This window comes from Toxorhynchites rutilus, chromosome 3, assembly GCF_029784135.1.
Source record: "Toxorhynchites rutilus septentrionalis strain SRP chromosome 3, ASM2978413v1, whole genome shotgun sequence".
NCBI classification, from domain to species: domain Eukaryota; kingdom Metazoa; phylum Arthropoda; class Insecta; order Diptera; family Culicidae; genus Toxorhynchites; species Toxorhynchites rutilus.
In genome coordinates, this window is record NC_073746.1 from 208,122,090 (window position 1) to 208,148,827 (window position 26,738).

At 38.7% G+C, this 26,738-nt stretch overlaps 1 protein-coding gene across 1 annotated transcript; it reads left to right on the top strand.

Annotated features, from left to right (window-relative positions):
* The first annotated feature begins 4,773 nt into the window (after positions 1-4,773).
* Positions 4,774-24,120, top strand: LOC129777022 (ras-like protein 2). Its single transcript, XM_055783069.1, has 3 exons — positions 4,774-5,084; positions 22,644-22,731; positions 22,786-24,120. Exons 1-3 carry the CDS (start codon positions 4,974-4,976, stop codon positions 23,196-23,198), a joined length of 612 nt encoding a protein of 203 aa, XP_055639044.1. The 5' UTR covers positions 4,774-4,973; the 3' UTR covers positions 23,199-24,120.
* The last annotated feature ends 2,618 nt before the right edge of the window (positions 24,121-26,738 follow it).

A 26,738-nucleotide genomic window follows, 5' to 3' on the forward strand; every position in this document is an offset into this window, starting at 1 on the left:
GTAGGATGAGGGATGAACTAGTCCAGTCAGTGGTTACTCTAACTGACTCGACTAATGAATACAAATCTGCCTCTTCATTCAACTGACTTCAATCCACGTTTCTACCTTAACCGTAGTACAAATAGTTATTATTGAATAATTCATCAAAGTTTGATGTGTAAAAAGCCATCAAATAACACTTCAGAGAAAATGACCAGCATTATATAGAACTACTAAAATTGTAAATATTCGATAGAATTATTCTTTAAAGTCTTGCCAGTTGAGTCATTACTGATTTTGAACATCAAAAATTTGTTTCCATCTCAATATTTTCAAAATAATCTCTTATTTACACTGGGTATGGGCGAGAATGGGTCAAGCACAAAATTGTATTCCATGCCAAACCCATATAGTGATTGTCAGATTTTCATAAAAATTGGTAGTTTCATTCCTCATCGTAAAATATTAGACCCGTTTTTTTTTGTTTTTTTTTCATCAGGGTGGCCACTGGTCTGAAAAATCAACTTATTCCTCTTTATCAAAAAATGACCTTTTTCAATAAATCATAACTTTTGAACTACTGGACCGATTTAGATGATTTAGATGATACATTAAAGCCAATGAGCTAGTTTTTATTGTAATTGTTTTTCATGGCTTACATGGTTTCAGAACTAAGGTCACCATATTTTTCATATTTTTTTCTTGAAGGCTGGGATTTTTTTTTTTACATAACATATCCGAATATTAGAGAGGGTTTTTTTTTGTTTTCGAGTAATTTTTTCAAAGTTAACATGTTTTAAGTTTTCGTTCAATATTTCTATGCGACTGGACTACATCTATGCGACTAGAATAAAAAAAAAATACGGGTTTAATGTTTTGTGATAAAGAACCGAAATACTACTTTTCAAGAAAATTCGAGAACCATTATATCGATTTGACATGGAATGGCTGTATATAAACATTTCCATCGCACTTCTAGGTGGATTGACACTATTCTCGTAACTCAAATAATCATTCAAGACACTTACATGTTGTTAAGTGTGCACCCGTGGCCGAGTGGTTAGCGTCTCACATTATCATGCCGGGTGTTCGGGTTCGATTCCCGTTCTGGCCGGGGGATTTTTCGTCAAGGAAATTTCCTTCGACTTGCACTGTGGTCACGCGTATTCTAGAGCTTGCCCCTCGGAATACATTCAAGGCGTGTTATTTGGCTTAAGAAATCTCAACTAAGGCGGCTCGCACACCGGAGCAATGAGCAACTAGCAACTGTCAACATGCAATAAGCAATATTATCACCAATGGATTTTTCCATTTAATCTTTGTTGATCTCGCACACCGACGCAATACGATATCGCTGTCGCCTTTACAGAGCAACACATGTCGCTAGCAACACGGCGTGTCGGTTGAATAGCAACTTATCGCTCATATTTTGACAAGTTTCGTACATTAAGGCGATTGTTTGCATAATGTCAGGGGTTTTTATTGCTCTGGTATGCGAAGAACAACAAAATATGTTTCCTGTTGCATATTGTGTACTGCAGTTTGCTAGTTGCTTATTGCTGCGGTGTGCGAGCCGCCTAAGTATTAATAAATGACGCCTGTTAAAACGCATACGTTGAGACGTCAAAAGTTCCACAGGTAACGTTAACACCATTCAAGAAGAAGACTCAAGAAGTTGTTAAATTATCTTTAAATTATTGAAAAATTTATTTATAAACACAATTTTTAATAGAATGTAATATTTACTACACTGACTCATTGTCACCTCCTCTAAAGGTAGATTTAGGGTTCCCGTGAACGTGAACGCGGACAAACACTTTTTTGTTAATAATTCATCAGTTCATATATAAAACGCGAGGAAAATATCTTGAAACGATAGGAAGAAACATTTTCTAGTTGAAAAACATGTTTAAACACAATTCATATTGATAAAAATGAATTAATTCAATATTTCACAACAATTCTGAACTTCCACCGTGGAATCGAGATGTTGGTGAACTCACCATAGTTCACCGACTTCGGTGAACGTAAACGTGAAAACAGTGGTGAATATAGACGTCAAAATATTTCCCCGTTCATGTTCACGTTCGAATGTCCCAAGGCATTCTGAAAATTATTTCACCGTGAACGGTAAAACGATATGTTTAGCAATTCTCAAGTTTTTTCAATAAAAATTTTGAAATGGATGCAATTTCCATCAATCGGATCTCTGCGCGGGTTAAAAAACTTCGTTGGTTTGGGTTGATTCGTGAACAACTGTATATTTTATCCGAATTACTTTATTGAAGAGGAGGCGATCTAGCGTAGTGGTAACATCCATGCCTCTCACGCTAAAGGTCTCGAGTTCAATTCTCACTCCCGACATTGATCCAAAAATGGAAGTAAAAGTGACGAACCAGCCAAATGAGTTGAAAATCACTATAATACAGATAAAAAAAAAACTTTATTGAAGATCGATTTTTATTTACTTCACGTTCACTGTCGAACTTTTAATATGAATGTGAACGTGAACAAAATCATTCTATTCACTACGATTTTTTGAGTTGTTTGTTCGCAATGTAATTCACCGTGAAATGGTCGTCCTATTCCACCACCTGTTCAAGTTCACGTTCACGGGAACTCTAAACCGGCCTTAAGGGGTGAGATTGGATCAACTTTCATTTAATCGTAGTTCAGTGAAAAATTAATATTATTCAACAATTACTTGAACAGTTACGAGTGTTCATCATTAGAGAACATTTCTACATAATCAGAATTGTGTTTTACTCTAATTTACGATAGTTATTCACCACCTGGCGTGCATTTTCGCCTTTTTTTAAAAAAAAAGTGTAAAATGTATCGAATTTTCTATTTGTTGATCCTATTTGTTAACAACCTGTAACTCACAACTGAATGGAACAAACAAAATACAGTAAACATTTTTTTATGTGAAATATCACCTTTACAACGCCTAAACTTGAACTTGTACGATCGATATTACGCGAGACATTGACCACTAAAGCCAGCTTTCGAGAAAATAATGGATAACTTTTTCCTCAACCTCACATAATAGCTACTACGGGTATGCTTCTTGGATGGCACTACCGTTCCAAGTGGAACTTTTGCCTTCTCAACATAGGTATTAATAGAGTCATTTATTAATACTTAGTTGAGATTTCTTAAGCCAAATAACACGCCTTGAATGTATTCCGAGGGACAAGCTCTAGAATACGCGTGCCCACAGTGCAAGTCGAAGGAAATTTATTTGACGAAAAATCCCCTGGCCAGAACGGGAATCGAACCCGAACCCCCGACATGATAATGTGGGACGCTACCCAGCAAACATTAAATCGCATAATTTTGCACGTGCCAAGTCTTACAAGAAATCCGAATAAATCATAATCGCATATAATATCAATCAAAGTATGTATCGTGTATATTCATATAAATGTGTATAAATCGCATAAAATGTAAAAACTCGATTTTATATACCATTATCAAAATAAGTCGCAATTCGGTATAATAAACAACAATTTTATGATGTACATTGTCGTAAACATATATTTTATCCGCATCATATGCGTATATTACGCTGACGCAGTTTGTGTGTCGTATAAGCATATAATTTAAATCGATTCAGTACTGTAGTAAATCGTGTTGCATGCTGAAGAAAATCATGAAACAGTAAATCATATTAGATCCTAATAAAGAACATATTACATCTTATTGAAATGTCAATAAAATGCTGATGCACTCGAAAGTTTTAACTGCTGTTGAATCAAATTTCAGATAGCTGGTGGATGATAATCCAGACGACCGGAGTTCGAACCCACATCGCAGCAGTTTTCACCAAACGTCAATCTGTGCCATTTTAAACATTCATATTCCACTCCCAACACAAGTCAATCAAACAATTATTATTTCTACAAATATAAATACTCATATATAAAAATGGCGATTCGGGAGGCTGTAATAAACATTTCACGAAAATATTTTGCGCCATAGTTTTTTCTATGTCTGTAATAAATCGTATAGGAGTATGACAAAAGTCGTATTTGGTACTTTGACAATTCATGAATATATTCATATTAGATCGCAATTCAATTTCAACATAATCGCTATTATAGCCGGTCAAAGTTGCATATTTATCCAAACAAATTCGGTAAACATTTGCCATGTATGTATATGGCCTCAACTTTGGAATGCATATACCAGTTAGGCGCATTATATGCCAACCAAATTTTAGGGCATATGATGTTATATATACGCTTGTTATGCGATTTAATGTTTGCTGGGTAGCCACTCTGCAACAGGAGCACCCATATACATTCTACCAATGTTCTCATTACCAATAGTATTGGTTTTTTTTTTATAATTTTTCTAGGTGCATAAATAAACTGTAACGTAACACGTCTAATAAATGAATTTCTCCCGCATATGATATTGCATCTTTTTTCGATCTGAAATCACTCCAAACAATTCACCAGATCACCTTGATAGCGAGCTCTGCTTCAAGTGGGAGTATAACGTGAAAAATGGAATGAATAATCAAACGTAAAGGGATGCCAGACGAATCCTTTATAAATCTATACATATCACCATTACTATCTTTATTTGTCTTCAAGATATGCCCTATGCGAGAAGATATGAGAATATTAAATACTGACTGACCTTAAAGCAAAAACAGCTTCTAAAAACGCTACCGATCTCTTAACGAAACAAAACTGAAAACCATGATTCATTCTTCACACAGTTTTCAAGTCTACAAAAGTCTCCACATCTGGCATCTCTGCAAAGATTAGACTTTTGACGTTTGAGCAGAAATGTCATATTCTTGATCAACTCCAAAAATGTACACAACTTCGAGCTAGGATATTATTTTCCTGTGTTATTTGTTTAATTTCTTCGGTGGTGTTTGCATTGTATTGAAACGGTTGTTTATCTACCCCTCTTCGTTGATTCCCTCGACTTGTGTGTCGGAAAAAGCTTGTCCGTCCAGCACAATTGTGGTCAGTATGTCCCGTTACAATCAATCGAGCCCTGGTAGCTATGCTCAGACGTATAAATTAGTCGTAGTGGGAGGAGGTGGTGTCGGAAAATCAGCAATCACTATACAGTTTATACAGGTATATATAGAAATTCCGTACAATTGTCATAGCGCGAGATATGTCATAAGTCACGCCTATAAAAATGATCATGCGAATTATAATTATCTAACACCTGTCATTCTGCGTTTCATTGAAAATATTCATAAAGAATATACAAAATGATACAATATAAATCGAACAGCTGGTTCAAAATTGTTTGAGAGCGGTTTGTGGTACACACCCGCTAATTTGCAAAGCCATATTGATCTCAACCAAAGACAGAAAACATTGATCACCCAGTTCGCCCACATGAATCCGTTCGCTTTCGTCATCCCCAACTGAGTGAGCTTGTACTAGAGCAGTGCTTTTGGCGTTGAAAAAAATGCTTTCAAACGACATGATATGTACGATGGGAATCATCTCTTTTTTGCTAGATATTCAACTTAGACTTTTCAATGCAATCAAAGCGTTATGAGCAGATTAACAGCAGATGCATTTTATTTTCGTATTCTGTTCTAATAGGCAGCTCAAGTGGAGGTCGATGAGAACATCTGTGTTTTTGTTAGATGTGCGCGTACTTTTTCCACTTCTTAGCATTAGCGTTTTTCAAAATGCAAGCGAACAACGCACCATTAAGAATGAGTCATCCGGCATAAAAATAATTCGAAATCTTATCAGCCTAAAACTAACTTTAACCAGAAAAGATTTTTTGTTTGCATGATACAACATTGTTGCTAATCATGTTCTGTTGAAATTCTTCTCTTATCTTATTTAACCCTCGCGCGCAAAACTTGTATACTCGCTCACGGTGTCAGATCGAAAGTTAAATTTCTCTGTTATATTGCTATTGTGTACTTTTTAGGCGTTATTGGTGTTTATTTGAAGAGATATAATAGAATGAAAAATTTCCCAGAAAATATGTTTTGTTCAACTTCATGCAGTTTTTTTTATAAATTAGTTTATTTTTACAGGCTTGGTTACATAAGTTTTAAAGAGCCGAATTCTCAAATATATTTATAAAACTATCAGGCGCACCTTCAAATTTCTTCAATTTTACAACAGATGACGTAACTTGATTATTATTCCAGTGAATCAAATTCCCAGACATTTGGTTGAAAGCTACTGTCATTGCGCGTCCTTTTCGGTATACGTCAAAAAGTTGAAACGAATACAACATAGTTTTTTGCCACTTCGAATATGTCGAATTTCGTACCAACGAAAGTGTTTTTGCGGGGATTGTTACTTCATTACTTCAATATGAAGAAAAAAAAAGTCATCGCATTTTGGCGGAAGTATATGGTGACCATGCTCCAACTGAGCGAACGTGGCAGACGTGGTTTGCACGGTTTAAAAGTGGTAATTTTTACTCGGAAGACGAAGAACGTTCCGGACCGCAAAAAAGTTTGAAGATGAAGAATTTAAAGCGTTACTCGATCAAAATCCGTTACAAACGCAACATGAACTTGCAGATACACTTGGAGTAGCTGAGCAAAACATATCCGATCGTTTAAAAGCAATGGAAATGATCCGAAATATAGGACATTGGTTAGCCGTATCAATTGAAGCCACGAGACGTTGAACGCCGTTTTTTCACGTGCGAAGAACTGCTCCAATGGCACAAAAGAAAGGGTTTTGACGTGGGACTACGTCTAACCGGAGTATATGGGGGGGGGGTGGCTAAAATGAAAACCTAAACACAGAAAATGCAGGAAAAAATGAAAGATTACGAATGCTTTTAACACGAACATTTCTTACTGGATCGGAAAGATGTTTGCATCAATTGATAGGGAATATTTCTACGCTTCTATCGCAATTAACAAAATGTTGTTTTTCATCAGATAAACAATTGAATAACTGTAAAATGTTAAGCGTTATTCAAACGCCCTAACTGCCTCGTTTTGATTGGCCCGATTTACGGATTCCCCAGCATAGCCATCAAAACCAAGCAGCCTTGGGGAAATCGGCATTGCAAATAGATGAAAGTATAGGGACTTTTGTTCTCACCGAAATGTGTTCCCTAACACAGACTTCAAAACCAAGCAGCCTTGGGGAAATCGGCATTGCAAATAGATGAAAGTATAGGGACTTTTGTTCTCACCGAAATGTGTTCCCTAACACAGACTTCAAAACCAAGCAGCCTTGGGGAAATCGGCATTGCAAATAGATGAAAGTATAGGGACTTTTGTTCTCACCGAAATGTGTTCTCTAACACAGACTTCAAAACCAAGCAGCGTTGGAGAAATCTGCATTGCAAATACCTGTAAGTCGGGGGCATTTTTGTTCCGACTGAAATGTGTTTCCCTAACACAGACTTCAAATCCATGGAGCGTAGGGAAATTGGCATTGCAATTAGATGTATGTCGGCGGTATTTTTGTTTCGGCTGAAATGTGTTTCCCCAACACAGACTTCAGAACCATGGTATTTGAGGAAATTGGCATTGCAAATTAATGCAGGTTGGGGGTATTTTTGTTTCGACTGAAATGTGTTCACCTAATACTAAGGTGTCTGGGAAAATCGGCATTGCAAATACATGCAAGTCGGGGGCATTTTTGTTCCGACTGAAATGTGTTTGCCTAACAGAGACTCCAAACCAAGATGTCTGGGTCTGAGGAGGCTGAATTAGATGACGTTTGATTATTCATCCATTCACATATTTTGCCTTAGGCATCATACCAATATATTTTTGTATTTTATGACATAATGACTGACATTAAATTTACTTGTAACGAAAAACATAATCTATCACAATGCATGATTCGACCTTACATGGCATTATATCTTTTTACTACTATATTGAATTCAATTGAATTCGGAAATTGTTTCATTCAATTAAAAAATTAATCAATACAAACAAATGATTGCTAAGCTAAGGTAGTCCCACGTCAACCTTGCGGCTATATCATAGATATAACCCACTCATTTTTTGCATCGAATCGTTACTGGCGATGAAAAGTGGGTCCATTACGACAATCCCAAACGTCGGGCCGCGCGGAATATTCACGGCCAGAAGGTTATGCTGTCTATTTGGTGGGACCAGCCGGGTGTGGTGTACTATGAGCTGCTAAAACCGAATGAACCCATTACGGGGGACCTCTGCCGATGGCAATTGATGCGTTTGAGCCGTGCACTGAAGGAAAAATGGCCACAAATCGAGCAATGACACGATAAAGTTATTTTGCAGCACGACAATGCTCGGCCGCATGTCACGAAGTCGGTCAAAACATACCTGGAAGCGCTGAAATGGGAAGTCTTATCGCACCCGCCGTATTCTTCAGACATTGCTCCGTCCGATTGCTACCTTTTTCGATCGATGCAACATGGTCTGGTTGACCAGCACTTCTCCAATTTTGATGAAATCAAAAATTGGATCGATTCGTGGCTAGCCGATAAACCGGTCGATTATTTTCGCAAAAGAATCCGTGAATTGTCAGAAAGAGCTTGCCGTGGTAACCTCCGCCACAAACGCAGAGATTGCTGCCGGCCAGATTGAAACGAAAGAGTAGCGCGTCTAACGAACAGTGATTGGACATGAGTCGGGAAAAGGTACGAATTAAGTCCCGACTCAAGTCCAGACTTTTGAAATTAATGGCATGGTTTGTGGCTAACCATTTGGATAATCGAGTGAAGCCATCGTCCCAATTCATATTCGTTTTATTTGCGTTGCCAGTTAGCGATGGTATTTTTACGGACTAAAGAATAAAATTCATTGAAGGCGATTTGACGCTGATAAATGTCGCCTTCAATCGCACCCATCTTTGCTAATGAGTCAGCCCTCCCATTACCCGGAATTAAGCAATGTGAAGGGACCCCGACAAAGATAATGACATAACAGCGTCTGGATAAAGCACTCCAAATTTCTCGTATTCTCAAGGAAGTACGACGAGTGCTTTTCCGTCCTCACTGAACGGACAGCTTCGACAGAGCTAAGACTATCCGTTACAATGTAATAGTGTTCAACAGGTCGTGAGGCGACGCTGTCCAGCGCCCAGTGTATTGCTGCCAATTCATCAATATACACTGAGCAAAGATACTGAAGACTATGGGAGGTGCTAAAAAATTCGTTGAACACTCCAGAACATGGCATTCCTGTGGATTTGTTCATAGAGGACTCATCGTTAAAGTACATATTATCACAATTGACTGACTGCCTCATGGACAGATCAAAATGCACAGAGGAATTGATGTAGTCAGGAAAACAAACACGGTTGGGAATACACGAAGAAGGATCGATCTGCATGGAGATGAATTCATGATATGAACTCATGAATCCAGAGTGAAAATTTAGCTCGATCAGTTACTCAAAATTTCCAATCACCAATGGGTTCATAACTTTACACCGGATGAGGAACCGAAGAGATAATAAATTGGAGCGATCTTTAAATGGGAGTACGCCTGCCAAAACCTCGAGACTAATACTCCATCACTGAGAGAATCGTTGTTCGATACAACATTATAAGATCTTCGGGATAGGCTCCCCACCAGGTGTCGGTAATTGTACGGAGAAAGTTTATTCTTTGTTGGCAATTTTTACTCAGATACCTAATATGGGCCCCAAGTACATTTGGAGTCGAACCAGACCCCAAGATACTTGAATTACATAGCATAAGTGATCGGTTTACCCAAAAGTTGAAGCTTTATTTTTGCTGGTCTATGCTTCCTAGAAAAAACCACCATCTCTGTTTTCTCCGTGGGTTGAAAAATTGTTCAAAGTATCTTGTAAAGATTTTCGCAGGTTGGATTCGTTTGATCCTACGACAGACACCACTCCAACATTTGCAAGTTGTCTCGGGCTGCAATTTTGTATAAGGCAATTGTCAATGTCTCTTACATGAAAGTTGTACAAAAGGAGGTTTAAACATGAGTCCTGGGGGTCCCATGTAGGAGACCTGACTTTCTGTCGAATCTCCGTGAGAAAAGATCAAATGTTTCCCACAAAGCATATATAACATGTTATTCAATAGAGGCGGCAGACCCCGAGAGTGTAATTTGTCTGACACGACCTCTATTGAAACTGAATAAAAGACCTCCTTTATGTCCAAGAATACTGTGGTCATTTGTTTATTTTCGGCGTAAGCCATTTGAATTTCCGAAGAAAGCAACGCAAGACAATCATTCGTCTCCTTGCCCCTGCAGACCCCTTTTGTGTATCTGAGAGTAGGCCATTCGTTTCAACCCATCGATCAAGGTGAAACAAGATAATTTTCTCCAACAATTCCCATGTACAAGACAGCATTGCTATGGGGCGGTACGAATTGAAATCAGGCAAGGGGTTTCCTAGGTTTTTGAATAGATAAAACTCGTACTTGTCTCCAATCATCCAGAACAATATTATGCTCCAGAAACTGAATAAATCCACCTTCGATGTTTTGCCACATCCGGGAGCTTTTTCAGTAAGTTGAACTTAATTTTAAACTGATCCTGGAGCCGAATTGTTACATGAAAGGAGAGCAAGTGAGAATTCTACCATCGAAAACACGGAATCAAGATCGCACCTTTTTTTTATTAAATTCGTTTATTTTTACAGGCTCAGATAAATTTATGTATTTAAAGGAGCCGAATTCTTAATTATATTTTTATTACTATACATAAACATTTTCTAAATCTAAGGTAAGTAAGGTAGAAAACCGATTACTCGCGGTCTACTCGAGTTTAGTAGGGTGACATATTTGTTCAGGAAAAGGATGGGATATAAGGAAATTGTTACAATAATGATAATCTCACACACTCAATTCTTAAATCTATTCGTATATCTATTGTGTATTTACATTTCAACTTATTCTACTGTTTGTAGCAAGGGGACCAATTGCACGCAAAGGATATAAGGATAATCACACACGAACATCGATAGCTTTAAGGAAAATATAGATTTGGGACATGTAATCAAGGTCTAACCGAGCCAATACATCTTTCACCGGCACATTGGGCTGTCTTCCTCTAGCCCTGAGGGAGTTTTCTAAATTCGATCTGGCGACAAGATACAACTCGCACGACCAAACAACGTGCTCGATGTCGTAGTAACCGTGGCCACAAACACAAAGATTGCTGTCGGCAAGATTAATACGAAAGAGTAGCGCGTCTAACGAACAGTGGTTGGACCCGGCTTACTGTCGAATCTCCATGAGAAAAGTTCAAATGTTTCTCACAAAGCAAGTTATATAACATATTATTCAATAGAGGCGGCAGTCCTCGAGAGTGTAATTTGTCTGACAAAACCTCTATTGAAACAGAATCAAAGGCCCCCTTTATGTCCAAGAATACTGAAGCCATTTGTTTTTTTTCGGCGTAAGCCATTTGAATTTCTGAAGAAAGCAACGCAAGACAATCATTCGTCCCCTTGCCCCTGCGGAACCCATATTGTGTATCTGAGAGTAGGCCATTCGTTTCAACCCATCGATCAAGGTGAAACAAGATCATTTTCTCCAACAATTTCCGTATACAAGACAGCATTGCTATTGGGCGGTACGAATTGAAGTCGGACGCGGGTTTACCGGGTTTTTGAATAGCTATAACTCGTACTTGTCTCCAATCATCTGGAACAATATTATGCTCCAGAAACCGATTGAATAAATTCAACAAGCGATGTTTCGCCACATCAGGGAGGTTTTTCAACAAGTTGAACTTAATTCTATCCGATCCCGGAGCAGAATTGTTACATGAAAGGAGAGCAAGAGAGAATTCTACCATCGAAAACTTGGAATCAAGATCGCACCTATTTTGTGGTATATCTCGAACAATTTTCTGCACGGGAGCGGAATCGGGACAAACCTTCCGTGCAAAATTAAAAATCCATCGATGTGAATATTCTTCGCTTTCATTCGTTGAAGAGCGATTTCTCATGTTTCGAGCCACTTTCCATAATTTTTTCATTGACGTTTCTCGTGACAAACCTCCCACGAAATTTCGCCAATAAGCACGTTTTTTCCCTTTGATCAAATTTTTGAACTGATTCTCAAGGGCTAAATACGTTTCAAAATTTTCAGGAGTTCCACGTTTCCGAAAAGCTTTAAATGCATTCGATTTTTCTATATAAAGCTTGGAACATTGGCTATCCCACCATAGATTGGGAGGCCTTCGGCAAATGGTGGAACCTGGGATGGGTTTCGTTTGAGCGCGAACTGCGCTGTCATAGATCAAACGAGAAAGGAAGTTATACTCCTCCAATGGAGGTAAACCATCTCTGGAATTGATGGCTAGAGCAATCGCGTCCGCATATTTTTTCCAGTCAATGTGTCTTGTGAGGTCATATGCCATATTTATAGATTCAGAAGAATTCGACCCAGTGGTGATGGAAATTTTGATTGGCAAGTGATCACTACCGTTGGGATCCTGTATTACATTCCACTTGCAATCTAACGATAGTGAGTTCGAGCAAAGCGAGAGGTCAAGAGCACTTGGCTTAGCAGGTGGTTTAGGTACACGTGTTGTTTCCCCAGTATTCAAAATGGTCATATTGAAGCTGTTACAAAGGTCATATATCAACGATGAACGGTTGTCATCGTACTGTTCCCCCCAGGCGGTTCCGTGAGAATTGAAGTCTCCCAAGATCAACCGTGGTTCAGGAAGGAGTGAGCACATGTCAGCAAGTTGCTTGCGGCTAACCGCAGCTCTCGGAGGCCAATACAAGCTGACAATACAGAGGTCTTTGCCTCTGATGTTTGCATGACAAGCAACAGCTTCGATCCCACCAATAGGTGGAAGATCAATTCGGAAAAATGAGTGGCACTTATTGATCCCTAATAGCACCCCTCCGTATCTGTCATATCGGTCCAAGCGTATAATATTAAAATCGTGGAAAGAGAGATCATCTTGCGAAGAAAGCTAAGTTTCGGACAGAGCAAAAACATCACAATTGAACTTATGAATTAAAAATTTAAATGTATCCAATTTAGGGATAAGACTACGACAATTCCACTGTAAAACAGTGATATCTCCGACCTCTCTATTTAAATTAGACATCAAGAGAGATAATCATTGCAAGGAGGGGCCATGTTTGCATCAATTGCTGCAAAATTGTCTTTAATACTGGAAGCATTGCGGTGACAATGGTTCTGATGGAGTCGGAAACATTAAAACACGTGAAAATTTGATCCACAAGGTCGGACAACTTTATGAATCCCGATTGGGAAGTTGAACTTGACGGAAAAACAGGGACATTTGGGGTTTTTGATGTTCCCTCGAATGCTGGGTCGTTCAAAGGTGAACCATTCCCACGGAAGCCAGGAGGAACCTGATTTTGCTTGTCCGCTGCACTCGTTTTTTTAGGCAAACTAACTGGGGGTATCACCGGAGGGACTTGTCCTTGAACGTTGGGAGTGGCCACATTTTTGCGCCGGGGATTCCCTTGAGAAATAGGCGGCGTGCCCCCGTTAGCTGTATCCGCTTCCATTTCGTCAACTGGCAACGTGGCGTAAACATTATGTGTGTTGATTGGTTGTTGTTGTTGAGCCAGTGGAGAAGCGCCCTTCAAAATTTCCGCGAAAGTGCGTTTAGAGCGTTCCCTCAAAGAGCGCTTCTGTTTCTCCCAGCGACTCTTGTATGCTTCACAAGCTGAGAGCACGTGTGGGGTTCCCCCGCAATATGGACACTTTTTTACCGTCGCACTGCAGGCTTCGCCCACATGTTGCTCTCCGCAAGTGGCACAGCGTTCTTTATTGGCACAATAAGCAGCCGTATGACCAACTGACTTGCACTTTTGACAAATCATTGGCTTCGGAATAAAAAGTCGCACGGCTAACCTCAATTTCTCTACCATCACGTAGCCCGGGAGAGCTGAACCAGCGAAGGTGACTCGAAACGAGTCGGACGGCGTAAATTTGGTTTCACCCCCTTCATGGGAAACTGTTCCGAGCTGGCGGCAACCCAAGATCTTAACAGTCATCGAGGGCAGTTTCTTAAAACGGCCAGTACCTTCACTCGTAATGTATTCGCACGTCAGACCCGTTTCGGTTATCACACCCTCAATTTCAACTACGTGAGAGGGAATGTAAACCCGATACTCAATTGTAAAATGCTGGTCGACAACAATCTTGTTTGCGTCCTTTCGATCAGTCACGACAACTCGCAATTTGTTTGGTCCAACCTCCGAAATTTCCGACACGGAGGTATACCTTGCCAGATCTTTCGCGATCTGCATGAATTTCAAAGCTTTTCCATTTGGTTTGGGCCGAAAGAAAACAACCCATGGGCCAGTTCCAGATGCATCTTCTGGATAGACCTTGACACGGGGAGAGGACGTACCAAAGGGGGAAGACGAGGACAAGGATTGAGTGGGAAGGGAGACAACATGGGGAGTAGGCGAAGGTAAGGATTGAGTGGTAGCGGGGATAACAGAAAGGAAACCCGAAGTGGAAGGTAGGGTGGGAGCGTCAAGAGGTGGAGAGGAGAGATTTGCGATTTTTTTATGAGGGGGCTTATTAGCATGAGCTGATTCGTCCCCAGAAGAAACATCTTGCGATTTAGGAACACGTTTAAGTGTTTTCCCTTTTTTACCTGATGGGGGGGATTCATTGGTTTCATTGTCTGAGATCTCCATATTCGGAGACCCCCCACCTTCTGCCATTATAAATGGCACTTAAATTCTATTTTTTTTTTAATATTTCACAATAATAAAATAAAAAATTATAATATTTCAAGAAAAAAAAATTAAATAAAATATAATATTTATATATATTTTCTCTAAATGTATTTTTATGCGTATTCACCTAAATGCGCACCCCGCGCAGATAACATTCGACTCGTTCTGCACCGTCCAGTTGATCACGTGTTGGCGTCTATTGCTACACTGCTGTAGGTGTATTGGTGAGCGAGCGCACCTACGTCGGCGGTGGAAATGGCGATGATTCGGCGATCAAAAGTGTCTCTCTATAGACCTTCACCAGTATCTGCTGTGAGAAGCTATTCACTCCAGCTGGTGGGAATTGTTGAGCGCACTTCACTGTTCCCACAATTAACACGCGATGGAAGAAGCACACTTGGTTGAGGAAAAAACACCAGCCAATAACAATAGCTGTTACCGAAACGCGAGCACAATAGCACAAAGCGTCCGATCGCTTCAAGCTGAACTGTGTGAATGAAGATCGCACCTATCTTGTGGTATATCTCGAACAATTCTTTGCACGGTAGCGGAATCGGGACAAACGTTTCGTGCTAAATTAAAAATTCATCGATATGAATATTCCTCGCTTTCATTCGATGAAGAGCGATTTCTCATGTTTCGAGCCACTTTCCATAACTTTTCCATTGACGTTTCGCGTGACAAACTTCCCACGAAATTTCGCAAATAAGCACGTTTTTTCTCTTTGATCAAGTTTTAAAATTGATTCTCATATCCCTCCAAAGAAGGGAAACCATATCTGGAACTGATAGTTAGAGCAATCATGTCCGCATATTGTTTCCAGTCAATTTGTCTTGTGCGGTCATATGTCATGTTTATTGTTGGGGGGATCTTGTTCGGTGATTAAAAAGTTATGGGTAAGGTTTGTGTGTTCAATGCGGAGACAGGAGAGGATTCGACGATATTTTGGAACGAGCTTCCCGAGAATTCCAGAGTGACCTGGAATCCAGTTGAAAGAGCTATTGTTCTCTAATGCGAATATCTCGGTACAAAGAAGTCAAGGGTGTTTCGGGGAAGCTTATTTCAGTTCTTACAGACAACTTGCTGAATCGCTGAAGATGATCACTGGTTTTCCAGACTGGCGTGGATGAAAGGCGGGTGTTTAGGCTTCCGCACTGAAGATGGAATAAGATGAAGGTGAAAAGGAACAGATATTTGATCATTAAGGACCTTCCAGGACAGCTGGGAAGAAAAGCTGTGTGTGTGGGTATGGACAGATCAATAGCAGATGATTTACCAGAGGAAAAATAAATTCCAGTATGATCAGCATTTTTGAGTAAAATGAGACCATTCTCTTCGATAAATTGCTCCAGTAAAATACCGCGATGGTCAGTGGAGGAATCACCCAAAAAGTTGAATGAAAGTATTAATGATATACTAAATCTGACTTGTTGAAATATTGTTGTCTGTTCAGTCCTCCATAGTAGCCACTTAAATTGGGTGTTGATACATTTTCGAAGATCGCATGATGTTGAGTGTTGTTTCTCAATACTAAATATAGCCTGTTCATTACAACCAGGATGACGGTTGTAATGAACAGGCGGGTTTGTGTTTAAAATCAGTTCAGAAGCAGAAGCAGAACAAGCGATGAAAATCTATTCGAATCTGATTAAGGCTGGATTTTAGTGAGGGATTTGGTTGTGAATGAGGAATATAAATGGATAGAAGTGTAGGTTGATTCGACGGTGAAGAATATTTGATTTCACGTTGATTTGAGCATTCGGCTTACTCTCCACTTACATGAGTGTTCGACTCGGTCGCCTTCCAAGTTTTGCTGATTTTTCCAGTACTGCGTTGTTCGTTGATGATGCCGGTTTCCATGTCTGTCTGGGATTGCTCTTTTTCTTCTCGAGCTCTTCGAGCTATGAAAGTGCGGCGATGGTTTCGGTAAGCTGCTTTATTAGTTTGTCTTTTTGCTACAACTGTTCTGATTCGAGTGAACATTCACGAACCAAACTCCCTCTTTGTCTAGCCATTTCATAAGATTTTCTCCTGTCTCGTCAATAATTGCACGGCATGAAATGACATAGCGTCGCTTGTTGAGAATGGGGTGAGGTTCTACTATAACCACCGTACCGTCGATTAGTTTTGACGTAGGACTACATCTTTTATTTCTATACTGGAATGTAAGTTCAAAGTTTTGAAAAAGATAGAGTTACTCCGGAACAACAAGATTTTGATCGTTAATACCTCTTTGCCGGCTGAACGAAATGCTGTTATAACCACTTCATTCGAAAGATAAAATGAATACGCGTTGCTTGTTAATCACTGACCCGAAAACTTGTTTCAATAGCTTAAAATCACTTTGAAAAAAGGCTATTAAAATCACACAAATCTGTATGTAAGCTGATGCCCGCTCGGAAATCCATTTAGTTGTGATTGCAAAGTGACGAGAAGATGGTCTCGCTCGTCTAAACACTGTACAGAACAAAACGAAGTAACGATAACAATTCGATACAAATTATGTACAAATGATGACATTGGCTATGGATTTGATAGCTGAGAAAATGAAATTTTTGATATGGTGTAGAGAATATTCCACCATACCGAATAAACCACATTGTTTGATGAAAGCAGAAGTTATAATATCATTTGTTGACGAATACCACAATCGATCGATGATTCTAATTGACGCGGAGGGGGACATTATTTGTGCTGGGTATTTTCGAGAAGAAATCGATTCCTCCTTTGAACGTTAGTATTTCTTTTTCAGCTTAAGGAAGTGGTATTGTAATCAATATTCGAAAGATGAAATGCCTATGAGTTATATGTTTATTAAATATTGACCCTAAAACATGTTTCAATAGCTTACAAATTGTTTTGAAAACAGACTATTGAAGTCATACAAATCTATATATAAGCTGGTGCCCGCTCGGAAATACATTTAGTTGTGCTTGCAAAGTGACGGAAAGATGGTCTCGCTCGCCTAAACACTATGGCCCTGATTCTCGAATACACTTCACGGTGGAAAAGAAATGAACGGCACGCCATTGAACTATGTTTTACGAGTTAGTGAAGTGTCGAAGATAACGATGAGTTTTCAGGCAGAATGAGCACTTTTCAAATAAAAAATCATTAATGAAAATTATCTTCTTCGTATCAAACTGGTAATCAATGTGAGTGGAAAACTTTGTTTTCTTCATGTGGTATAGTAATCCCATACAAAAATTTCATCTGAAGATAATTTGATATTATAATGATAAATTTAGTGGGAAACTAATCTCGCATCCAGATGTCGACACCGTACCGTTGTCATCGCGAATGCGTTTCATACCGTTTCCACCGTGAAGTGTATTCGTAGTGTATTCGAGAATCAGGCCCTATGCTCTTATCTCCCAATCCCATTTCTTTTCTGCAGCCGGGCCGAACGAAGCCTTTTACAAAAAACGAAGTATCAATGACAATTGGATACAGATTATTTACAAATGGTGACATTGGCTATGTATTTAATAGCGGCGAATATGAAATGATTGATATGGTGTAGAGCAAGGATTCTATTCTGGGCAATGGACCCCTTCTCCAGAATGAAGTGATACCTCAGACCCCTATAGCCAAATTTATTTAAAAAAATTCCATCTCTAGCGTTTTTGCTTTTTCATACATATTACTTACCAATTTGAAAACATTAAATCAAAATTCAACAATAGACATAGACAAATAGACATTCAGTAAATATCAAGGTAATTAGTTTTTGAAGAAAATCACTGATGTGATGGGTGGGCCTGGATACTTTCTACCAATATATTTAAATCCGGTTCAATATTAGTAAGTTGGACCCTTAAATCTTCGTTCATTTTCAAACGGTTTCTTTGTTTTGTCAGAATCTGTACACGCTTTTTTACTTTCCGAATTGTTCGTCTTATACGAACTTGTGCACTCAGTTTTTTAAAGAGTATAACAACAATACTTTCTACTCAAGTATGAATCATCCTTATAACAATACAGTTTTTTATGACTTATAAAGTATCTTGAATGTTTCAAATAAGAACATGAATTAATAGAGGCAATAAGGCAATAGACCTCATCGACCCCTAAAATCAGTTTTTGTTTATGTCGACCCTTGGGAAATCAATATTGACCCCAAGAGAACGAAATCGACCACTTTGGGAATCTTTGGGAAATCCATTTTGTTGCGATTACAAAGTGACGGGAAGATGGTCTCGCTCACTCGCTCGCCTGAACACTACGTTATTCTTTTCCAATCCCATTTATTTTCTGCGGCAGTATCGATGACAATTCGATACAGATTATGTACAAATGTGGTGAAATTGACTATGGATTTGATAGCGGAAATTAAATGTTTGATATGGTGTAGAGAATACTGCATTATATCAAAGAAACCACATTGTTTGATGAAAGCAGAAGTTATAATATCTTTTGTAGACGAATGCCACACTCGATCGATGATTCTAACTGGCGGGGAGGAGGGTATTATTTCTGCTGGGTATGTTCGAGAAGAAATTGATTCCTCCTTTCAACGTTGATAATTCGTTTCCAGTTAAACGAAGTGGTATTGTAAACATTGCCGAATCGATTTTTGAAAAATTAAAAGCTTTTCTTCGATTTATCTGCTTATTCTGAATGCTGTCGTTTCTTTGAACAAGGAATACAAATTTCTTATTTCCATTCGAATATCAAAAGCATTTTGTTTTGTTTCTTGGCATGTGGCCCACAGGCCATTCATTTTGTGCCGTCAGGTAGTCGTTTTATTTGATAAATTAATTGAATTGGTTGCGCAATTTCTAATAATACTTAGAAATTGCGCAACCGGTTACAGTTCATCCCCTCAGTAGATACCGCTAGTTCTGTTTATGTCAGCATTTGTACAGAAGTAAATCGTAGGAGAAGCAATCCAAATATTGACAATGTGTTAAAAAAATTGGCCTTCGGTGAGATAAAAAAAATCGATGTATACTTAAAAACAAATCTACAAAAAATCGAAAAGATCGAAAACAAAAAAAAACGATTTTCTCGATTTTACCGAGTACAAAAAATCGATCCAAAAAATCTAAAATCAGAATGGAAAAGATCGATGTTCTAAGAATCAATCCCAGATCGCCCAATCCTAGGTGACATTGGCTATGGATTTGATAGCGGAAATTGAATGTTTGATGTAATTCCGGTATTGATTTCTTCTTTGAATGTTAATATTTATTTTCGGGCTAAACGAAGTCTTATTATAATCACTTTATTCGAAAGATGAAATGTTTGAGAGTTATGTACTTGTTACATATTGAATGCTAAGCCAGCGGTAGTCCTACATACACCTTACGATTATATCACAGATAACGGGTATTTCAATAGGGACGCAACAAAAGTAGACAACAGAGATAGGGACAACAAACAGCGCTTTTTTTCCTGCTCTCTTGACATTTCTCTTCAGTAAGGTTTGCTATTTCATAATGGAAAGATATACGACCCAACAACGAGTCGAGATTATTAAAATTTGCTACCGAAATTCGGAGTCAATGGCCTCAACTTTAAGAACGCTACGTCCAATTTATGGTCGTCATCATTTCTGGCTGAATGGTTTCGTAAATAAGCAAAATATGCGTTATTGGTCAAGCAGCAATTCACACGTACTCCATGAGTCATTCCGAAAAAATTACAGTTTGATGCGGTTTATGATCCGGTGGCGTCACTAGGCCGTACTTCGTCCGTGATGATCAAGACCGGCACGTTACTGTGAATGGGAATCGCTACCGCTCAATGATAACCGAATATTTTTTGGCCCGAATTGGATGATATGGACTTGGACAATAAGTGGTTTTAACAGGACGGCGCCACAAACCACACAGCGAATTCAACAATCGATTTATTGAAAACCAAGTTTGGTGAGCGTGTTATCTCACGAAATGGCCCAGTCAATTAGCCGCCTTGGTCGTGCGATTTGACACCGTTAGACTATTTCCTGTGGGGCTACGTCAAGTCTATGATCTATGCCAACAAGCCAGCGACGATTGATGAACTTCGTACAAATATCAAACGTGAAATTTGTTTAAACTCTCTTAAACCCAAAAAGAAGAAGAAGAAGAAGAACGTGAAATTGCAGCAGTATCGGCCGTTTTATACATTTTTTTTTATCTATTTTTTATCCCTTTTATTTATTTTAGGCTCATTAGTATTTTAGCTGTAACAGAGCCGAATTTAAATCGTGTACATGTCACATATTTATCATATCTATAATTAGCACATTACACAGTTGCCATTTTTCGGCGGTAGAGTTTTCTCTTCTATACCAATACATATGGTACACATTCACACAGTAGCCATTTAGGCGTAAGAGTTTTCTATCTGTTCTTCCATTATCCAGTTAGACCGGACAGTGGAGACAGTTGATTGATCATTGTTGAGTTATTTATAGAACAGCAGTCCGATGTTTCTTGCAAAGCAGAGCAGTTGTATGGATGAATCGATCTTATTTCGACCGTGGATCGATCTCCATCGCTGATGATTGTTGCGTGGACGTAGTTATTCTGTAACAACACAAAGATGGTCAATGAGGGCCCTGAGTTTTGAACTTACGATCGATCGCTTACTAAACGAACGCGCAACCAATGTGGCTACGGAGACCCCCAAAACCGTTTTATACTTGAAAACCGTTAAAAATTGGATGCAGCGTCTGGACTTCTGCAGGCATGCCCGTGGTGGCCATGCAAATGTAATCGAAAACCATACATATGAATAAAAACTTAAACATAAATGAATAATGATGCGGTTTATGATCCGGTGGCGTCACTAGGCCGTACTTCGTCCGTGATGATCAAGACCGGCACGTTACTGTGAATGGGAATCGCTACCGCTCAATGATAACCGAATATTTTTTGGCCCGAATTGGATGATATGGACTTGGACAATAAGTGGTTTCAACAGGACGGCGCCACAAACCACACAGCGAATTCAACAATCGATTTATTGAAAACCAAGTTTGGTGAGCGTGTTATCTCACGAAATGGCCCAGTCAATTAGCCGCCTTGGTCGTGCGATTTGACACCGTTAGACTATTTCCTGTGGGGCTACGTCAAGTCTATGATCTATGCCAACAAGCCAGCGACGATTGATGAGCTTCGTACAAATATCAAACGTGAAATTTGTTTAAACTCTCTTAAACCCAAAAAGAAGAAGAAGAAGAAGAACGTGAAATTGCAGCAGTATCGGCCGTTTTATACATTTTTTTTATCTATTTTTTATCCCTTTTATTTATTTTAGGCTCATTAGTATTTTAGCTGTAACAGAGCCGAATTTAAATCGTGTACATGTCACATATTTATCATATCTATAATTAGCACATTACACAGTTGCCATTTTTCGGCGGTAGAGTTTTCTCTTCTATACCAATACATATGGTACACATTCACACAGTAGCCATTTAGGCGTAAGAGTTTTCTATCTGTTCTTCCATTATCCAGTTAGACCGGACAGTGGAGACAGTTGATTGATCATTGTTGAGTTATTTATAGAACAGCAGTCCGATGTTTCTTGCAAAGCAGAGCAGTTGTATGGATGAATCGATCTTATTTCGACCGTGGATCGATCTCCATCGCTGATGATTGTTGCGTGGACGTAGTTATTCTGTAACAACACAAAGATGGTCAATGAGGGCCCTGAGTTTTGAACTTACGATCGATCGCTTACTAAACGAACGCGCAACCAATGTGGCTACGGAGACCCCCAAAACCGTTTTATACTTGAAAACCGTTAAAAATTGGATGCAGCGTCTGGACTTCTGCAGGCATGCCCGTGGTGGCCATGCAAATGTAATCGAAAACCATACATATGAATAAAAACTTAAACATAAATGAATAAAGAATTTCATTGATATCCAACGATATATTGATATAAAGAATTTCATTAATATCCAAAAACCCGATATAACCTACTTTTAGTTTTATCGCATTTTTATATTGAACAATAACTTTTAATAAAATGACCTTTTTTCTGAGAGTCAATTTTCTATCTAACAATTTGCGGACTTCTTTTTCAGAGTCACTTTGTATCGGATTATGACCCCACCATCGAAGATTCCTACACCAAACAATGCGTTATCGACGACATTCCGGCGAAGCTAGATAGTAATTTATTTATATAAAACCAACATGATAAATGTACTCATTCAAAGTATGTAGTTCTAGACACTGCCGGACAGGAAGAATTCAGCGCCATGCGGGAACAATATATGCGCTCCGGTGAAGGATTTCTGCTCGTGTTCGCCGTGACTGACCACGCAAGCTTCGATGAAATGTACAAATTTCACAAGCAAATACTACGCGTGAAAGACCGCGATGAGTTTCCGATGCTTATGGTTGGTAATAAATCGGATCTCGATCATCAGCGTGTGGTACCATTGGACGAGGCCCAACAGCTTAGCAGACAATTGAAAATTCCGTACATCGAATGTAGTGCTAAGCTGCGAATCAACGTGGATCAAGCCTTCCATGAGCTAGTTCGTGTGGTGAGGAAATTTCAGCTTTCAGAAAGACCACTTATCGATGAAAAGGGTAAACGAAAGGGTGGGAAAAAGAAATGTTGTATCCTATAATGAACGTCAATATTGATGGTTGTTACAGCACAATAATATCGCACAGAAACAGTTTACGCCGACGAAAACAAATGCTGGCTAGTGCCATTAACGAGTACAATTAACAGCTGCTTTCGAATAAGAGGATAAATCTCCTTAACTGCCGTACTTCTTTTTAAAAGAAACATTCAAAATGTGTTTGACAATACGTTAATAACTCGAACGACTAAATGAAAAAAAAAAATCTGTTGACGTGACGTGCCATATATTTGTGAATGATACACATATATTGAACGACAAATTATTTCTATGTTTCTACTAACATCCTCAATTAACATTTCGAAATCTGAAACGGTAGTGTATCGGAAAAAATACTTTTAAACCCAATACTTCTCATCAGATTTTACAAACAGGAAATGTTACAGTAAACTAAAGATTTCACATACAAACATCTGAAAAAACAAGAAATACACATTTACTTTCAAACAAAGAAATAACATATTTACTTTGTTTATGAGACTTATGCATAGCCGAATAAAAAATTATTCATTGTCAATCGAAGTCAAGGTACACCGAATATCAAATATTCGTACAACTCAATACGCTCTGATACGGAATTGAAACAAAGCAAAGGTATTGACGATAAATTAATTGTTTTAACAATAAGAAAATTAAGAATGATCACAACACGAAACACGCGATGTCACATCAATATTAACCAAAATAACTAGCTTTAAATGTGCTTGGAATTGTTGAAAACAAATACTAATCGAAATTGTGCAAAATCGAAACCGGGATGACGAGCCGAAGGATATCCTTATTTTATTTTGTAACGGTGCTACTAAAAACAGGTTTTATTCAGTTACGTATGTTTCGTTTAAATGTATTATCGAAAGTTTGAATATTTATAAAATATACATATTTGAATATAACGAACAGAGAGTGAAAACTTTTGTGGGTTCAATTGGTAATGATATATCACATCAATATTGTTCAGAATCATTGCAATCATCGGTTTGAAAAAATCTAACACTTTGACGTCCGCACGATTCGTAAAAAATATGCACTTGGCGCCAGCAGCGCTTACTCGGATTAGGGTAACACGGGGTGATTTGGTCATATGGGGTGATTTGGACCACCCCTTTATCTCAAAAATTACTGCTCAACTTGGATTTTTTATAATGTAATTTCCTTCTATTGTTGAACCGTATGGACCTAAAGTAAAAAAACTTCGGTAAAACTTCACAAGTAGAGGGAAACGGTAGCATAAACACAGCAAGCACTTTGATCGTCAAAAAATGTGAGTTTTCCGATAGTGGTTTTGGTGGTTTTTCCCGTGTGTAGTGTTCCCGTGTGAATTGGTCCTACAGGTTTGAGACTTTTCTTTGGTCTAATTGATTCCAGATGCCGCTGAATTACAAAAAGAGGATGGACAGACAACGTTGGAAGAAGGAGGAGCTTGAAAGAGCAACGCAGGCCATCGAGAACGGATTTTATTTGACCAAGCATCAAAAGTGAAAAAGCTCGATCAACAGTGAAAAGATTCATGCAGAATTCGAGATGGTGTCAATCCAACTTGTCTGCTCTGGAATCTGGCCTAGACACCTGATATCGATCCCAAAACATTGTTACTGATTGTAACATTATCCCAAAATACTTTACATAAACATAAGTATGTTTTTTTTTTATGAAGTGTGTGTGGACCAAATCACCCCGCGTCAAATTTTAATGTCCGAAAATAATCTTTTTTATTTTATGATATATTTGGTAAATTGAAGCTTTATATAATGATTAAACATTATTTATTGAGAGAACAAAGTGTAGCTCAGTATACAATGTGACATTTTTTTATTTAGACCGTATTGGTTTGGAAATATTAGGCGATTTGCTTAGGTGGTCCAAATTCTCCCCTTTTCGCCTACTTGGCTTGTCGCCGCCCGTTCTTGACATTATCGGGAAGTTAAAAATTGTTAAATTTTACTAATCTTATCGGTAGTTTTCATAAGTTCTCATCCCTATTACCCTACTTTCATGAATTTGCGAAGATATACATACAGACAGACAGACAGACAGAAATCCATTTCTATAAATATAAATTGCCTGCTTATGCGCCATCTCGATGCTTTTTGAAATTATCATCTTGGATTTTATGTCTCATGCTTGCAACAATTACATCGCAGAAGAACAACATGGATTCATGGCAAAACGGTCTACTTCAACGAATCTTGTTCTTTACACATCATGTATTTCTCGTTCTCTAAAATCGCGACATCATGTCGATGATCCAGATGATACAGATTTTACAGCGGGTTTTGATAAAATCAACTACAAAATCGCAGTAGCTAAACATAAACGGCTCGGGTTCCACGGTTCCTTTCTTAGCTGGCTATGTTCCTATCTCGTCAATAGGGAGATGTCGGTGAAAATAGGCGACATTATATCTACCCCTTTTCGTGTGACATCTGGCGTTGCTCAAGGGAGTCATCTCGGTCCATATATTTTCTTGTTGTATCTCAATGACGTTAATTTTAGTTTGATGTGCTTTAAACTCCCTTATGCAGACGACTTTTAGCTGTTTTTCTTCCTGTGAAGCCCACTGAAGATGTCGCGGCATTGCGGCATTGAGCTTCGTTTACTATTTTAGGGGAGCGTGAAAGAATAGCCGATTTTCAGTCTGAAAACGCGGTCACGCGGGGCACACAAAAGTACAGTTTTTTATCACTCGGTAATTATCAGTCACTTTAGGCCATTTGTAAAACCAAAACGCTTATTCGCGTTCACTCGGGACATTCAATTTTTCAGTTTTTCTTCGGGAAATTTTCACTCGATACATCCACTTCGTTCGAAACTTATTAAAGCTTTGTACAATCGACTCGGCAATTTGGCTGGCCAACCAAAATTCATCAACTCGGATACACTTTATATATTCGCAAGTTCTTATTTGAATCAAAAACTTTGGGTCCACTCAAAATAGCACGTGCTTCTTGCTTCACGGTTCAATACACAATGGCGAACGGAAATTTTCCATTACTCTAATCGCTCGCTCGAAACGTATCTTGCTCAAGTATGCGGGTACACGCTCGAAACAGCTTGTATCACAGTCGTTCGGCACATCTTCGGTTCGATGTAATTTCGATGTTCTACTTTGTGCGCACTTCGTCCATCCGGTTCGAAGGACCAAAATGTTCGAGACGTTATTGGTGGACTGTATATTTCCGATAAGCACTAATTCCGGATGGACGAAGATACTGCATGTCGGCTCAATGAAACCCTTATTTCTCGGAACAAATTAACTTTTTATTATCACATTTGTCTTTGATTTCTAATTTATCTACACAAGTGCAAGAATTGCAAACGGTTAAGTGGTCAAGAATCCAAGAGAGTTTAATAAGGAAATTTGATGGTTTATATAGTCTTCGAAACAATAGCTTACATTCTCTACACAATTCTATTTAGCGTACTTTCTCACATCTCGTCATATGTATTGGAGTTTCTTCAAATCGTAAAAGGGTTTGATCATCGATGATGCTACGCTGGATTCGATTCCTCGGGACAGCTCTG

Coding starts and splice junctions, on each gene's coding strand:
- LOC129777022 (XM_055783069.1), top strand. CDS start 4,974: ATGTCCCGTTACAATCAATCGAGCCCTGGTAGCTATGCTCAGACGTAT. Junction 5,085..22,643: donor TCACTATACAGTTTATACAG/GTATATATAGAA, acceptor CTTCTTTTTCAG/AGTCACTTTGTATCGGATTA. Junction 22,732..22,785: donor CATTCCGGCGAAGCTAGATA/GTAATTTATTTA, acceptor CAAAGTATGTAG/TTCTAGACACTGCCGGACAG.